Genomic DNA, 18,210 nt, shown 5'->3' on the forward strand with positions numbered 1-18,210 from the left:
AGGAGAGCAGCCTGTAAGAACCACCATGCTCTTGTGCAAATGGGCATTTTCAGGAACTTTCGGTTTGTTGCTCACCAGCGGCTTACAGTTCTCGTTCTAGAGTAAAGCGCTTTCTTGTTGTTGTTTACTCTTAGTGGCAATAAAATAGAGGAAGGTAATTATTTTAAGTGTTTACAGAAGCAAGTCAAACCTTATGAACTAGGTCCTGTCAGCCTTTACCTCGCAGTCAACCCTGGCCTTTTCCTTTGAGCAGATGGGCATGTGCACAGAGTGTGGAAGCGTGGTACCCATGAACACCCCCTTCTGTGTGGTGTGCGAGGCTCCTCTTGCTCCACAGCTGCGCTCCCAGGCCAGCTTCCACGTGAAGGTAGGGAAGTGTGAGTCTGTCAAAACCCGGACAGTGGTGTCCGAATCATTGTGTGTCTGTCTTCAGCTGGTGGAGTGGACTAATGATGGATAAAGTGTCATGAGCAAACCCATTCTCATTTTTAGGAAGGTGTACCGATCCAAAGGATCTGTAATGGAGATGCCTACCCACATTCCCCCAAAATGAATTTTGAGGGCCAATTGCAATATAGCTAATTTAGATAGTGTTTTGCATAATTATTGTTACTAATATTGACTTACAATTGTTCCCTGGAAGTGGTTTCACGTTTTGTTTGATGGTGGCTTACTGTTTTGTAGAAAGAGCGGGTAGAATTATTCACGCCCTGGCAGCTCCATTGCAGCTTACACTTCACCTTCCCAGCCTCATGCAGTGGCTCCTCGGGACCTCTTTTAGGGAATCTGACCCCGTCACCCACTGCCTGGCCTCAACAGCTTCCAGGACCTTTGATGCCAGCCTCCATGACGCCCTCAGCATCACATCTTTTGTGGCTGAAAAACCAGTACCTTGTGACTGGTGCTCTTAAATTCTGCTGCCAGCTGCAGATAAACTTTGGCCCACTTCTCCCACGCTTGCCAGCCTCTGTGCTCCTCGGTGGCTGGACCTGCAAGCACTGGCCTAAGCAGTTGTGGTAGTTCTTTCTAATCAGTTTGCATTTTACAAACTAGAACCTTCTATGGGTAGGGCCTTACCCTGTAGGCGGTTTCCTAATCCAGGGCATAATGTGAGGTTTCTCCTTAACTGTACCAACCTTATTATAGTTACAACATCCCTGCCTCCTCTGTTTCCTCCGCACTTCCTTCTCATTCCTAGCCCTGTCCAGTTCTGTCTTCTCCTCTGTTTCTGTGTTGCATCTCGACTCTCGGACTGAGTTGGGAAGTTACATTAATGTTTTCTTTTGACAACCATTTCTTCCACCTCTAACTAAATCATAACCTACAGAACAAGCCTAAATTCATAGCTATCATAAAGCTGCAGGACCCAACAGACTTGTAAGTCCACAGACGAGCTTCTGCTGGTCTCAAGTCTTTCTCCTTATGGTATAGGCCATGAATAGAAAGCCTGTTGGCTGTCAGGTTCCCCACATTGGAGATGGGAACATAACCATCCTAAAATTTCAAATTGTTTTCCTCAAAGTAAATGAATGCTGTCTTCAGTTTGTTTGCTTGCTTGCAGTTTTGTCTCTTTTAAAGCTGTGTTCATTCGCCTGGTACTGCTGCAATAATTCCCAGCCCAACGCAGTATTTCTGATTGGATGCTGTAACACCACTGGCTGACTAACAGGACTGCTGGCCCCTCCACCCTGTCATTGCTCATTCTGTTTCTAATTCAAGGAGAAGGTGATCTGTCGCACCTGTGGCACTGGGAATCCTGCTCAGCTGAGATACTGTGTCTCCTGTGAGGGGACCCTGCCTGGAACACAGGAGGTAGGTGGGCTGAATGTGAATGTCCCTGTCTTTGGTGGTCACTAAGTGCTCGGTGCTGATGTTACTAGAGAAGTAAGACATGCAGTGGAGGAGAAAGATCGTTATGAAACACAGAGAAGGGCTGCAAGATGGCCCAGCAGGTGAAAGCACTTTTGAGCACTTGCCTCAAAAGCTTGGCAACCCCGCCGGGCGGTGGTGGCGCACGCCTTTAATCCCAGCACTTGGGAGGCAGAGGCAGACGGATCTCTGTGAGTTCAAGGCCAGCCTGGTCTACAAGAGCTAGTTCCAGGACAGGCTCTAAAAAAGCTGCAGAGAAACCCTGTCTCGAAAAAACAAAAAAACAAAAAAACAAAAAAAAAAAAAAAAAAAAAAACCAAAAGCTTGGCAACCCGAGTTCTGTAGACTTCACAGTGGAAGGAGAGAATTGACTCCCCAGATTATCCTCTGACCCCCCACTGCAGACATTTTATCTATGTTAATTCTTCTGATGCCTGAACATAGGATAATCTTCCCCTTACTTCTGTCTTTAATCCTGTTTCTTTCACCAGCACAGATGTTACCATATTTTAACCTTACAGTATCACCAACACATCATACATGTTGCCTTATGATGTTGCCTGTTTGTCTGTAGGATCTCTGCTTACATGCTTCTCTTGTGTTTGGTAATATGGTTGTCCTGTCCCCTCCCCCATCATGTCAGAGATGTGTGACTTTTATGATCTTTTCAAGTCTTCAGATTTTACATCCTAGTTTTATTTGTTTTTTTTTTTTTTTTTTTTACTTCTTTCTCTTTGCTTTAATTTGGTCCCCTTTTTTTCAGATTCCTTTTTATTTATTTACTCACTTATTTTTTAAAATTTTTTCTTTATCTCTTTCTTTTCCTTCCTTCCTTTCTTCTTTTCTTCCTTTCTTTCTTCTTTCTCTCTTACTATGTAATGCTGGCTGGCCTGGAACCCACTATATTTGACCAGGCTTACAAAGACCTGCCTGCCTCTGTTTCCTGATTACTGGAATTAAAGGTGTGTGCCACTATTCCTGGCCTTATTTTTTTCTTCAGATTTTCTATTTTTTGTGTGAGCACACACATGCACATAAGGTCAGAGGACACCGTTTACTTCTTCTACCATGTGGGTCCTGGGAATCAAACCCGGGTTGTCAGGCTTGGACGCAAGCCCCCTTACCTGCTGAGCCAGCTCTCTGGCCCCTTTGTAATTTCCTGAAATAAGAACTCAGGCCACTGACTTTAAATTTCTTTCCTCGTTCCAACATGAAATGTAAAATTCTGAAGATCTTCTTTGGCAGCATGCTGTAAATATAAGTGTATATATTGTGTTTTCACAATAATACCTTTAAAAATTCTGTTCATTTTCCCTGGGATTTCTTCTTTAGTCTTAGACTATTTGTTATTTAGTCAAGACTTATTTGTTAGTTGTTTGCTTCATTTCCAAATATATGGTCTTTTCCTCATTATTAGCAGTGGTGACTTAAAAGTTAACTCTTTTTTGTTTTTTTCAAGACAGGGTTTCTCTGTGTAGCCTGGCAGTCCTGGAACTCTCTCTGTAGACTAGGCTGGCCTCAAACTCAAATGTTAGCCATCCTCTGCCTTCCTGGTACTAGGATTAAAGGCTTGTGCCACCCCACCAGCCACCAATAATTAACTCTTATAGCTAGAGCACATGCTCTGTGTGGTTCATTACTCTAATATGATTTATTCTGTGGTCCATCATATGATCTAACTTGGAAGCATCCTGGTACACCTGAGCAGTGTGAGTTTTCTGTCCTTGTTAGGTGCAGCATTCAGTAAGTACCAGTTAAATCTAATAGGGATGCTACAGATACCTTTGTTGGTTTTGTTGGCTTGTTTTTGTCTTTCTATTCCTTCTAGCAAATTTTGAAGAAGAGGTAGTAAACAGACAAAGATAAAAATGAAAAGTTTAGAGTATTAATTAAAAGAAAAACTGAGCACGGTAATAGGGCTATAGTTCCAGCACCAGGGTTGAGGCAGAAATTGTAGCATGGATTCTAATTGGTATTAATAAAAAATCCAGAGTCAGTTATTAGGAGGTAAAAGCTGAGAGATCACAGAAGCAGAGCAGTCAGCCACTAGAGAGTTCTTTGTACCTCTACCGGACCTCAGACTGTTGCTGTTCTCTGCACAACCTCAGACAGCAAGACTGTCTCAAAAGACAAAAGAGAAAACAGAAAGAAAATGAAATTGAAGACAGGAATAAGTGGAAGGTTATCCCTTGTTCAGGCATCGGGAGAATTAGCATAGATAAAATATCTGCAGTTTCCAAAGCAGTCTACAGATTTAGGAAAATCCTGCCAAAATTTCAGTGACTTTATTTTTTACAAAATAAAGAAAGGAATCCTAAAGTTCACATGGAATTACTTGGAATGGTCAAAGCAATCTTAATCAAAAAGAGCGAAGCTGGAGCAGTCACATTTTCTGATATACTGCAAAGCCTTAGTAATCAAAACAGCACGGCGCATAAGATGTATACACAGACCAGTGGAGCAGAGTAGCCGAATAGTTAGAATAAACCCACATATTTACCACCAACTGATTTTTTAAATCTTTATTTTCTGTTTGTTTATTTTATGTGTATGGATTTTTGTCATCATGTGTATCTGTGCATCACTTGTGTGCCTGACACCCTCAGAATCCAGGAGACGGTATTGGACACCCTTGGATTGCAGTTACAGATGGTTGTGAGCTGCCATGTGTGTGCTGGGAATCGAACTGGGGTCCTCTGGAATAGCAACCTTCTTAACCACTGAGCCATCTTTCCAGCTCCCTACCAGTTGATTTTGAACAAAGAACACAAAATGAGGAAAAGACAATTTCTTTAATAAATTATGTTAGGAAAACTAGATCTCAGCCTGCAGAAGAATGAAACTGAACCCTTTTTGTGTACTGTGTTAAACAGTTAAAAGCAAACTTAAAATTTGAAACATAACACTTGTGTAGTAGGAGGCCGCTTGTTTGTTTCCCGGCCACCCAGATTCCCAAAATAACCACACAGAAACTATATTATCTGTGATACTGTTTGGCCGATAGCTTAAGTGTATTTCCGGCTAACTTTTATATCCTAAACTGCCAATGATATGATTCTTCCATTTCTGGTTTTCATCTGTCAGCAAAACTCTTCAGGAGCAATACCAAAATTGAAAAAAAATATCTATTTTGTTTTACATGTATGAGCATTTTTGCCTGTGTTCATGTCTGTGTACCTGTGTATGTCTGATAAGCATAGATGTTGGAAGAGGACTTTGGATCCCCTGGCACTAGAGTTAGAGATAACTATGTGCCACCGTGTGGGTGCCGAAAATCAAACCTTGGTCTTCTGTAAGAGCAACAAGTCCTCTTAACTACTGAGCCATCTCCCCCGCCCCCCCCCCCCCCCAGATTGAGTGCTTTTAAAGATGCCTTTGTATCGGAATAGCTTATCAGCATGGAGGTGTTAGAATGATAGTGTGTATGAAGCAGCAGAAAGTAGCAGTGCATGTTCAGTCTGATAGCTTCATGTCTCTCCTCTGTTTAGTGGCATTGATATGATGGGGTAAGATAATTTTTTCTTTCTTTAAAGCAACTTTATATTTAAAAGTCCATTTGTACTTTCATCCTCAATGAAGGGTCTGAAGGCTTCATGTTTAGAACCCCAAGTTGGCAAAATCTGTCAAATTTTTATTTTAGTGGTTCAGCAATTAGGAGCATTTATTGCTTCTGCAGATGACATGGTTTCAGTGCCAACACCCACATGGTGACACAACCATCCATAATTTCAGTTGCAGGGAACCCAGTACCCTCTTCTGACTTCCTCTGGCACAAGGCTTACACATGGTGCACATACATACATAAAGGCAAAAAAATCTTTTTTTAAAAAAGAAAAAATAATATTAGGATAATTGAAATGTAAGATCTGAAGCAAAAGTCTCCAAAGTATGTGCCTTTTGGATTACCCAGAAGAACCTGCTCTGATTGCACAGAAACTAGGTTAATAAACACGGAAAGATTCCTTCCTCAGCTCCCTGTGTTGGGGGCTGATGTGACCTCTCTCCTTCCTCAGCTCCCTGTGTTAGGGACTTGTGTGACCTCTCTCCTTCCTCAGTTCCCTGAGTTAGGAACTGGTGTGACCTCTCTCCTTCCTCAGCTCCCTGTGTTAGGGACTGGTGTGACCTCTCTCCTTTCTCAGCTCCCTGTGTTGGGACTGCAGCACAAATAATAAAAGGCCAGAGACAAATACTGGGGTTCAAGCTGAAGATCAGAAAAACAAAGCAGCCAGCTACTGGCTCTTACTGCTACCTCAGACCAAAATGGTCAATCCTGCCTCCATGAATCCTCAAACTGAGACTCTGCCTGAGACCCGTCTCCTCCCATTTTATATTCCTCTCTAGTGCTAGGATTAAAGGCAGTCATCCCAAGTGCTGGGATCAAAGGTGTGAGCTCTGTTTCTCTTTTAGGCTGATTCACTCTGCTGTAGCCCACGGTGGCCTTGAGTCCTGGGATTAAAGGAGTGTGCCACCACTGCCTGGCCTGTATGACTGATTAGTATGGCTATCTTGGCACTCTGATCTTCAGGCAAGCTTTATTTATTAAAACACAAATAAAATGTCACTATAAGGATCTAGTGTGGCCTCTCTATATAAGGAATGTTCTGCCCTAGGATAACAGAGTACCCTTGAATTTGACAGAATTCAGTCAGGCAAATACAGATAACTAAATTGACCATTATTGGTAAAAAAAAAAATTGTCCTTAGAAAAATATTTTTCTGTTTTCCATATATTTAATATTACACATGGAATATGCGGCAGTACATATATTCAGTTATTAATTAGATCAGTTATTCATTGGTTCAATAACTATTTGACTTCCAGGTGTCAGGGTCACTGGTATCATGCAGGTGGGATGAAATGCAGAATTATAGTCCTTTTGTTTGCATAAGTCAGCCTCTAATAGAAAGACCAAAGAGAGAGAAGCCTGAGGAAGAGAACTTGACCCTGTGCTGAGCGTTCCTTTGTACTCACTTGGCATTCACCTAAGCCCACTATAGACCTGTGAGGACGCTACCGAGAGACTGTGAAATCCTGGACAGCAGGTTGTAAGATCAGTGGGCCTGGGCTCAGTGATGGCACCTGTCTCACAGGTCGTGTGAGTTGACTTAGGGTACAGGCCAGTACCTGGAACAGTTCCTGCACAAATACTCACAGAACTGCCAATTCTACTGTCACCCCATTTGGAAAGTGAGAAGCTGTCACAGTCCAGAATAGTGAATAAGCAGCAGGAGCCAAGATACTAACCCAGGTCTGCCTAACAGCGTCAGAAACTCTCAAGAAGCAGCCATTTCCCTCTCCACAATAAAAGGATTCCTTGTATAACTAGAATACTGGAGCCCAGGACAGGAGACAGGAAAGTATAATTTATTTAGAGAGCTGGCAATCAGGAAAGCCAGGGAGCATCCCCCAGTCTGCCTTCCCCATCCATCCCCAGCCAGCATCCTTTACAGGGAACCTGAAGAAAAGCAGCAGATCATTGCAAAGATTGTTTCCCTGGTCCACGGCAGCTTTGCCCCTTGGCATCGGTGCTTCTCTCCCTGTTGCTCCCTGTTGTTGTCTCTGTGTAGTCAGAGTTCCCATACTCCCAGTGATGAGGTCTACATTCCTCCCAAAGAGCCACCTAACGATCCCTACATCAAAAGCTAGCTCAAAACAAGCACGCTATTAGCAGCTGGCAGGTGTTCATGCTGGACTGCATTCAGTGTGGATCTGTAGATTCTGTCCTACAGTATGAAGACAAATGTGCTCTTTTTAATTTTATGATTTAAGTATATGGGTGTTTGATCTGCATGTATTTCTTCCGTGTACCTCTTGTGTCTGTGTCTCGTGCCCTCAGAGGTCAGAAGAGAGTGTCAGATCCCCTGGAACTGGAGTTACAGACAGTTGTGAACTACCTCCCATATGGGTGCTGGGAACGAAGCCCAGATCCTCAGAAAGAGGGACACGTTCTCTTAACCACTGAGCCATCTTTCCAGCCCCCAAATGTGGTCTTAACAGTGCAGAATAAAAGTGGCCATTACCTCACCCTATCATTCCCATGCCTAGGCTGGAGAATAAATCAACATTTCCCTGAGGCAGAGGGGAGAAGATGAGTCCCGTCATGGCCCTACGTGGCCCAGCTTGGTTTATCAGGAATGCTCTATCACTACTAGTAGGCTTTCTTGGCCTGTGATGCCAATGATATAGAGGGGTATGGAGATATAGGAGACTCCACTTTTCATACTTCCTATGATTTGCAGGAAGGAATTTGAACTTAAAACTTGGTGACTATGGGCCAGGCTTAGTGACACACACACACACCTTTAATCGGAGCACTCAGAGGCAGAGACAGGTGAATCTCTGTGAATTCAAGGCCACCTTGATCTACATAGCAAGTTCCAGGACAGCTAGGACTATGTAGAGACCCTGTCTCAAAAACAAACGAAAACTGGTGAAATCTATCATGCTTTTACCCCTTTTGTCAAAAAAAAAAAAAAAAAGCACGGGGTGGGGGTACTATATTTCCAGTTTCTGCTGTTTGGTGCCCTATCCCCTGGTCTGGATATGGAGCAGGACCTGGAGAACATAGTTCTGACCCTGCCTGTCAACACTTCTTTGTTCAGCAGTGGCTGTGCAATGGAAACGAAGTCCCTCGTCCATCCTCTCGGAACGGGGAGACCATTTCCTGCTCCAGATGTGGCTGCCAGAACCTCTGGGAGGCAACCTTCTGCGACTGGTGTGGAGCCACGGTAGGGATTTAAATACAGCCTCGCTACCAGGCGGTAGTGGCGCATGCCTTTAATCCCAGCACTCAGGAAACAGAGGCAGGCAGATCTCTGTGCCTTTGAGGCCAGCCTGATCTATAGAGCAAGCTCCAGGACAGCAGGAGCTACTCAGGCACCCTGGAGAGCTAAGGTCTCCCCATGGCCTTGCAGGAGATCCTTCCTATGGTTTCTGTATCAAGAATTTGGAGGTAGAAATAATAGTTTCATAGCCTGGAACTGAGAAGCCCTTCTCACTGACATTTGATTTACATTTTTTTTTAGGTTAAACCTTTCCACTCATTTACTGACCACTGAAATTTCTTCTGTGAATTGAGTTTGCCTATTTTTTAATCAAAATATTCAAATTGTTTATGTATATCTGATATTACATGCATGTAACAAGAGTGAATGGCTGTCTCCTTTGTCTCGGCCTGCAGTTCCTCTATTCAGAAGCACGCCTACTGTTGAGATAGCAGGTGCTCTCAGTTCCCCAGTGAACTGGTGCTCACTGACCATTCTTTCCACCTGGCAATATGCCTTGCTTTCCTGTAGCTTCACCTGCCATTGTCTATAATATAGACTCTATATGCACACACCGTGGTTTATTTAGGCTATGGGCCCCATTGCTGTACAGTTATTTCCTCTGGACTGCCACTACTGGGCTGGAAAGATGGCTCAGGGAGCGAAAGCACCTTCCCCCAAACCTGAAGACTTGAATTCAATTCTCGGGATCCACCCCATGGAAAGAAACAACCAGCTCTCCAATGTTGTCCTCTCACCTCCACACAGGTACTGTGGTACACACATTCACACACACATATATACACACACACACATGCACGCATGTGCAAAATAAATTTAAAATGTAATTTTTAAACCCCATGGAAAGAACCAGCTCTCCAAAGTTGTCCTCTGACCTCCACACAGGCATTGTGGCACACACACACACATGCACGCACAAAATAAATTTAAAATGCAATTTTTAAATACCTGTAATACTACAAAAGATGGCCTGGGATACATTTCTTGAAGTGCTTGTCCATGTGTCGGAGAAAGCCTGGGGGTGGAATGTTAGGAGCATATGTCATCTCGATGATAAGAGAGTATGGTGTGAGAATAGTTTATGTGGGTGAGCCAAAACTCTAAACCATAAAAAATTTCTGTTCTCTAGCTTGGCATTTCTGGTAGCCACTCTGTCTGCCCAAAATGTGGGGCCAACAATCATCTGTCTGCCCGGTTCTGTGGCACCTGCGGTATTTACGTGAAGTCCATAACACGCTTTAGAATGAACAGCTTGGCCCTAGTTGCTGGGGGATCTCGCCCGTTTTCTGAGGTAAGGCCTGCATGCTGCACAGTGGGAAGAATGGCTGACTTTGTGTGTCCTGCCCTGTGGGTCAGTCCGGGAGAACAGAACCAGAATATGTAGACCTTGCACATGAATTCCACTTAGGTTTCAAGCTCCTGAATGATTTCTTCAAAAATTATATATTTATTCAATTTCAAGTCTAGCCTAGGGTAGAGAGTCTCAAAAAAAAAAAAAGTCAAGAAACTAAAATTGCATTGTTCCGATGGAGATTTGTGTCTAATAGCAGCTCGGAGGCAGTGGAGTGCCCAGAGAGAAATTACTTTCTCTGTGTGGGGCAGAATGAACCGCTCTAGGGTTTTTCCAGTAGCAAGCCAAGAATCTGCCTGCATGCCCTGTTACATCAGCTGCGCGAGATTTCTCCCTGTCAACAAGCTCTGGCTGGTGGTCATTCTCAGCAGCACACGCGGGGCAACCAGCTGCCTGTTAGCCTTCCGAGTCCCTTCTCTGAGCTCCACAAAGACCTTCAGATGCTACCTCATCTCTTTGCTGATGGGAACTGAAGACAGATGAGAGACTGTGCACACACTAAGCCCCTAGCATGTACACTTGTGAAGGTCATGTGGTGCCTTAACTCAGAGGCAGACTTGCGGGGCCGCTGGGCCCATTTGCACGTTTGTTGAATGGAAAGGAGGTGTTCTTTCCGCGCAACGCATGCCGTCTGTTAGAACTGTCCATAGTAGATGCTCTTTCTTCTCTCTGCCAGGAAACTCATCCTAACAAATATGCAAATGTGCACTGTCTGCCATGTGAATGGTGCCTCTTTAGCCGCAATGATACCAGGCAGCCCACACCACCTTCCGTGGTGATTTTCTTAGGTCCATCAAAGAAATATTCATTCTCAGCAGTTGAATGTAGTTGGGCAGTAAAGACTGTATCCCATTGCCTTGTAGAACTGAGAAGGTAGATGCCTTCCAGGCCCCAGGCAGATTAAAAGGCACCATTAATTAGCTGAACCTGGAACAATAACTGACCAGGGGGAGGGGCTACCTTCATGGATCAGGTAGGAGTTTCTGAGAAAGACGAGGCCATGGTGGCGAGAACATACACCCCAACAAAAACCTTTAGTTCGAAGAAAGCTTTTGGGAGTTTTCTGTTCTGATTTAAATTGTGTTTTGTGACTAGAGATGGGCTAATTAAATTATATCCTAATCTTTAAGTGTATTCTCCATTGCTCACAGCCCCGATCTGCCTGGCAGTCCCTAAGTGTCTCTTTGCCCACCCCTGCTATTGGGTCTAAGAAGGACACGGGCACACAGACCTCTGGCCTCTTCTACCCATCTGGCAAGCTCCTGGCAAAGAAGGAACTGGAGGCGGCTTGTCACAGGCAGAGGCAGGAGAAGATGAGTGACCACAGGCCGGTGCTCACGGCTGTCAGCCCAGGAAGAGGTAAGGGGCGCTTGCTCCCAGCAGGAGGAAACCCACTCTGAAGAGCCTCCCGTGTCTCCTCCCTTTCAGATTCATTTTTCATGGACTAGAAAGACGTTCCGTTTTCTCTGTTCAGGTCATTTTCTTTGTATGGACAGTAGCTTTTCCTTAAGCCTTTCCTCCTCCAGTACTTTAACTCCTGGCCTGTTGTCTGTTGTAGGATCTTTTATTCTTTTGGCTTTTTGAGGGACCCACCACCCAGCTCCCAAACAAATCACACCCAGGCTTATTCTTAGTTATAAATGCCCAGTGGTGTAGGAGGCCCATCTGTATTTGTATTGCTTTTATTGGTTGAATAAAAAAACTGCCTTGGCCTTTGATAGGGCAGACTTAGATAGGCGGAGGAGACAGAATTGAATGCTGGGAGGAAGGGCAGTGTGGCAGACGCCATGTATCTCCAGCCTGAGACGGACGTAGGTTAGAATCTTGCTGGTAAGCCACAGTCACGTGGTGATACACAGATTTAATAGAAATGTGTTAATCAAGATGTGAGAGTTAGCCAATAAGAGGCTAGAGCTAATGGGCCAGGTAGTGATTTAATACAATTTCTGTGTGGTTATTTCAGGGGTTAAGCCAGCCGGGCAGGACGAAAAGCAGCCCCCACCCCCCACTCCCTACTACAGAGTGGCACCCATCGTGGTTAACTAATGCCACATAAAACCTGAAACAAGCCTTAGCTTGGCTTGTTTCTTGCCAGCTTTTCTTACCTTATATTAACTACCTTTTACCTCTGGGCTTTTATCTTTCTCTACTTCTGTATATCTTTCTTTACTTCTTTCCCCATGGCTTACTGCATGGGTGGGTGACTCCCGGTGTCCTCCTCTCCTTGTTTTCTTGCTCTCCTCTTTCTTCTGTTTATCCTCTCTGCTGCCAGCCCCGCCTGTCCTTGCTCTGCCTTGCTATTGGGCCATTCAGCCCTTTGCTAGACATTGGGTGTTTTAAACAAGCAAAGAATCACAGCCTCACAGAGTTAATCAAATACAGCATAAACAAAAGTCACACACTTTAAAATAATATTCCCCAACAGCTGTGTGGGCTGTCCGTCTCATGGCGCCTGTGGGTTCATTCTGCTGTGTGGACAGGCTTAGTCTATCTCATCACTGCCACCTGTCATTGCGGCTTTTTAGTGCATAAATCTCATGTAGTATACAATTCACTATCTTAACTGTGTTAAGTGTGCAACGAACGGTCTCAAGCACATTCGTTAATGATGTTACACAGACATCGTCAGTCTTCTTCAAGAGTGAACACAGCCATCACTCCAGTAGCAAGCTTGTGTTTCTCAAACGGTCACCTCCCACACCCCTTCTCCTGTATATGCTCTCACAAGTGCCAGAGGGCCTGTCAGCCACTGGCCTGTCTCTCTGTGGCCTTGCTGCTACTCAGTGTCCAAGGTAGGGTGGAGAGAGAGGGAGAGAGAGAGGGAGAGGGAGAGAGAGACAGAGATAGAGACAGACAGAGAGAGAGAGAGAAAGAGAGAGAGCAAGAGCTGCCTGCAGGGGCACAGCTGTATTTCTGCGAGAGAGAGAGGGACGTCTCTAGAACCTGCAGTCTAACACCCGAACATGTTTATAATGGCTCCTCTGAAGTTCTGTTAAAGCCCCGACTTGCAGTTGCTGTTGCAGGCGGGTTTTCTCCCCTGCCTTTTTTGTTTGTTTGTTTTTGTTTTGTTCTCTCAAGACAGGGTTTCTCTGTGTATCCATGGCTGGGATATGGTCTGGAACTCTCTGTAGACCAGGCTAGCCTTGAACTCAGAGATCCTCTTGCCTCTGCCTCCCAAGTGCTGAGATTAAAGGTGTGCGCCATCACCGCCTGGCTTTCCCCTGCCTTTTGTTCTTATGTTTTAGTTAACTTTCTTCTTTCTTTTACCATTTCATAATATTTTGTTAGAACTAAAGTTTTCTTAAATTTCTTCTTCTCTTATATATTGCATTCTGATCATAGTTTCTGCTCTCTCCTTTCTTCCCAGTCCCTCCCCATCCCACACTTCCCGCCCCCATTCTATTCCTCCTTTGTGTCCCTTCAGGAAAGGGCAGGCCTCCCTGGGATATCAACCAAACACAGCATATCAAATTGCCGTAAGACTAGGCATCTCCCCGCATATTAAGGTTGGGCTAGACAATCCAGTAGAAGGAAAGGTCCCAAAAAGCAAGTAAAAGAATCAGAGACGGCCCCCAGAGCTGGAGATTTTAAATGACTGAGTATTTCAACTGTAGTCTTGTTTCCCTTCCAGGCTTGTTCTTGCTATTTGCACATTTATCTGTCTAGCAGCTAGCTCGATCTTCCCGGTGAACTTCAGTTCATCCTGCTGTGGAAGCCTCTGAGGCTGCACTTTGGGGAGTACACCGTTGGTTTGCACTCTGCCATCCGAGGAAGATGGTAGCTTTGGTGGTTTGGGCAAGGCTCCCGGCCTCCTTCCCTGACACTCCCAGTCCTGACTGCTAGTCCATCACTTTGTTGTTTTCAGCTCTAGGTCGTCATTAGCGCTTTCACAGACTGGTCTAATTAAACGTGGGGTCTTTTACAACAGTACTCTTACAGGTCGGTATTTGAATACTTTTCTGACGTCAGAAGGGCTTTTATTAGCGGTTGCTTTTTCTGGTTCTATGTAAAGTGGTCAACCTATGATGCAACTCTCACCTGTAGTGAATTTATCAGCATTGTAATTGCCCCCGCTCCCTTCTTTAGGTGCTGGTATTGAACTCAGGTCCTGTGCATGCTAGGCAAACACTCTGCCACCCTGTTACAGTGAAGTCAGTTGCTTTGGGAAGAGCTTCTGAACTATCTGCTTCCTGGCCTTCTTTCTCTCCTGGGCAGAAATTTGTTTGTACTTGGACATTGGTACTTTTCTCTCAGAATAACATTCATCCCAGGGAATACAGCAATCATATATGATTTTTCTATTTTTACCTCTCTCAAAATGGGCCTTTGATAAGTGAGCCACGATTAGGAGATCTGGGTACCTCAGATCAAGGTAAAGCCTCCATCCTGTGAGTAATGACTGGGCAGGAGTAGAGGGAACACCCTTTTGACCACACTTGCCAAGAGCTTAGACTGTGCAATAGGCAGCTGGGGCAGGACGAGAAATATGGAAATCTTGTTTGCTCTGAGAAGATAGTGAGGTTGAACTTAGAACCAAGATGGACAGGACTGTGTTCCTGACTGTACATACCGGGACTGGAGTTTCCATCCTATTAAGCAAGAGGGGGTTGGGTAATGATTCAGTCACCATCCACTTACTATCTTGAGTTTCAGTACTTTTTTTTTTCATTAAATACTTAATTTGCTAATGTCTTTAGAAACAGTTCCAGAGAATTTAAATAATTGATTATTTTTTTAGGTTTACTTATTTTATGTGTATGAATGTTTGCCTGCACATATATATCTGCATTACATGTATGCTTGGTGCCTGCCCATAGAAGTCAGAAGAGGACATCAAATCCCCTGGAACTGGAGTTAGAGACAATTGTGAGCCACCATGTGAGTCTTAGATGTCAAATCCAGGTCCTCTGCAAAAGCAAGTGCTCTAACCACTGAGCAACCTCTTCAGCCTCTCATTGCTTTTTAACACTGGTTTCTGTGGGCGAAAGAGAGCACCAAGATCCCCAGGATGCCATGATGGAGGTCTCTCATCCCTATACTTGCTCCCCAAGTGTCCCTGTTAGGAATTATAACTCAGCCACAGTTTGATTGACTCTTCTAGACTTGAGTGTGGCATTAGTCCTAAGGAGATTGTTTAGAGCCATTTCCAGAATGATTTCTAATATCCCTCCTTTCCTCAAGAGGAAGAGGCTGTCTTCTGTCTCTTGGAATCTTGATGGCTTGGTCACTTGCTGGCCAGTGGAACATAACAGATGAGATGCCCTGACAGTTCTGACCTTAAGCCTGAAGAAGGATGAGGGTCAGTGTGCTCCCTAGAAAGTCAGCACCGAGTAAAGAAATTCACTGTGTATTCCTGAATGAAAGACCTGCTAGAGGAGAACAGGGGCACCAACAAACTCAGTCATGTAAGTGATCCCAGATAGCAATGAGAAAAGGACTAAATCCACCCATCAGTGCCTGAATGGCTCTGCCATCTTAGCTGAGGTTCCACCCCAATCTGCTTCTCCTTGTCAAGGGCCTCCAATCTTGGCAGAGAGGTGGGAACCACTACATCTTCTCCCACACATGAGAAGCTAAACCCCTGGGCTCACGAAAGTGCTCTAATTTCTAATTCAAATCCATTTAAACCCCTATGCAGACAGAAAAGGGGCACAGAAACTTTGTGGAGTAATAGAAATGTTCTGTATGTTGTTTGGGATTAATACAATTCTCAAACCCATACATTTAGGACTATGTAATTTATATGTGAGATAGAATGATATAACAATAAAAGGTTTCTATAGTAGGTGACAGCCCTTTCATTTCTGACTGTTAAGACCTGAATAATCACACTGAAACTATATTAATTACAACATTGTTCGACCAATGACTCAGGCATATTTATAGTTAGCTCTTACATCTTGAATTAACCCATTTCTATTAATCTATGTATTGGCATGAGGCTGTGCCTTACCAATAAGGATATGGCATCTCTCTCCTTCAGCAGCTACATGGCATCCCTCTAACTCTGCCTACACTCTCTATATCTCTTCCAGCCTGGTTATATTCTGCTAAGCTATTGGCCAAAACAGCTTTATTAATTAGCCAATAAACACATAGACAGAAGGTCATCCCACATCGGGCTTCACATGCAGCAATCTGCATATTCTTTTGAAATGTGATGATCTGTGATAATTGTGTATAATAGTCTGGGGGTGGTTGTGGCGCTTACTTTAGTACGTACTTGAGGTTCTGTAAGGAAAACCCAACACAGTTAGCCAAGGAAAATTACCTGTCAGAGAATTTCCACACTCACTTCTTTCTTTCTTAAATGTGGAAGAATTATTCATATGTTTGGGTTTCTCTCCCTTTTTAGGCTACTGGAGAAAACAACTGGATCACATCTCTGCTCACCTCAGGTCCTATGCTCAGAATAACCCTGATTTCCGGGCCTTGATTGCAGAACCCAGGATGGGAAAGGTGGGTAAGATGAAGCTACTGCTGAGAGCATCCCTGGGATCAGGCTTCCCCAAGACTTTGCTTGTTAATTGTGGTTTTTCCTCTCCCTTTCCCTTTTATCTCTGCATTCCATGTTTTTCTTTCCCCTTCCTTCATTCCTTCCTTCCTTGCTTCCTTCCTTGCTTCCTTCCTTCCTTCCTTCCTTCCTTCCTTCCTTTCTTTCCATATGTATGCATGCATGTATGTATGTATGTATGTATGTATGTATGTATGTATTTTCTTTCTTTTTACTTGAGACAGGGTTTCTGTGTGTAATACTGGCTGTCCTGGAACTTGCTCTGTAGACCAGGCTGGTCCTGAATACAGAGATTCGCCTGCCTCTGTCTCCCAAGTACTGAGATTAAAGGTATGAGCCACCACACCCAGCTAAAGTAGTGGGGTTTTTGTTGTTGTTTTTGTTTTTGTTTTTCGAGACAGGGTTTCACTGTAGCTATGGAGCCTGTCCTGGAACTAACTCTTGTAGAGTAGACCAGACTGGCCTTGAACTCACAGAGATCTGCCTGCCTCTGCCTGCCAAGTGCTGGGATTAAAGGTGTGTGCCTTTAGTAGTGGTTTTTAATGGCACAGAATTGAAGTTGTTTTGTTTTGTGTTGTTTTAACTCTGTGGATCTTCATAGCAAGTCTTATTTGGTAACCAATGTAACTGTAGCTCAGAGGGGTTTGACAAATTGCCCAAACTGCACTGCTGTGTCTTGGGCATTAAGATTTGGAGCAGGTCTATAGATCCCAAGCCACATGCCTTTTCTTTAGCACAAAATCATTACTAAGAGACAGTTCAATGGGATAACATGCCCTGTTTAACACAGACTACAAGGAACCCTTTCAAATCAGTCACAAAAGCATCCAGCACTGAACCTGTCTTGTTTTCAAGTACTGCTCAGCTTCCTTTGATGGACTGTTTGGTAGCTTATGCAAACTTTGTCTTAATCTGGAGTTCAGCAAACTATTCTCTCTGAGACAAATGTGGCCACTGCCTAGTTTTACAAGTAATATGTAATTGGATCAGAGATGTTAGCCGTGGCTGCTTTGGGTTACCACAGCAAGTCTAAGCATTTGCAGTAGAGAATTTATGACCCACAAGACCTAAATAAAAATTACCATTTGCTCCTCAGAAACATTTGCTGCCCTCTTTTAAGTTCATTCCACAGCTTACAGGGGAAACTACTCACTCATGAGTTCCTTCCTTGCAGAGCTGCCCCCCTCATTCACCAGGATACCTTTTCAGAGTCTGTAGATCTTCATAGCAAGCCATATAACTGACGACTGGAGAAGTCTCTTGAAGAAAATATAAATTCGGATCTTGTTCTTATTCAGTCTGAGAGTCCCTGCCCTCAACTAAAGTATTTAGTTCATTTATAATTAGGAATACAGGTCGGTTGGTTTGGAGTCTGCTGGTTTTTTCTTTGTTTTCTATTTATCTCATCTCAGTTTCTCCTCTTGTTTCTCTAGTCTAACCCTTTTTGTGATAAATATTTTACTAAATACAGAGTTTCACATTTCAGAATTCTTAGGGGTTGAGTCCCACACCACAACTGAGAATATTCTTTAAATTTCTTTAAAAGCTTATCTCTGCTACTGTCCATGAAGATGGCTATGAAGTTAGCATCAGGCTGAACTACGTTCAGGTCTCAAACAAGGTATGTATTCCTCCAGAAGTTATCTACAAGTTGATTGCCCCGATGGTTTACAGTTCACAGGGATGCTTT

At 43.9% G+C, this 18,210-nt stretch overlaps 1 protein-coding gene across 1 annotated transcript in view; it reads left to right on the top strand.

Moving 5' to 3' along the window:
* The window catches only part of Dzank1 (double zinc ribbon and ankyrin repeat domains 1), a 48,472-nt gene that overhangs the window by 21,785 nt on the left and 8,477 nt on the right, over nucleotides 1–18,210 (top strand). Inside the window, exons 9-15 of the mRNA XM_038330784.1 lie at nucleotides 254–367; nucleotides 1,720–1,812; nucleotides 8,473–8,598; nucleotides 9,785–9,946; nucleotides 11,158–11,365; nucleotides 16,362–16,465; nucleotides 18,067–18,141. Coding sequence (XP_038186712.1) covers nucleotides 254–367; nucleotides 1,720–1,812; nucleotides 8,473–8,598; nucleotides 9,785–9,946; nucleotides 11,158–11,365; nucleotides 16,362–16,465; nucleotides 18,067–18,141 — 882 coding nt within the window. The remainder of the gene's footprint in view (nucleotides 1–253; nucleotides 368–1,719; nucleotides 1,813–8,472; nucleotides 8,599–9,784; nucleotides 9,947–11,157; nucleotides 11,366–16,361; nucleotides 16,466–18,066; nucleotides 18,142–18,210) is intronic.

This window comes from Arvicola amphibius, chromosome 5, assembly GCF_903992535.2.
Source record: "Arvicola amphibius chromosome 5, mArvAmp1.2, whole genome shotgun sequence".
Taxonomy (NCBI): domain Eukaryota; kingdom Metazoa; phylum Chordata; class Mammalia; order Rodentia; family Cricetidae; genus Arvicola; species Arvicola amphibius.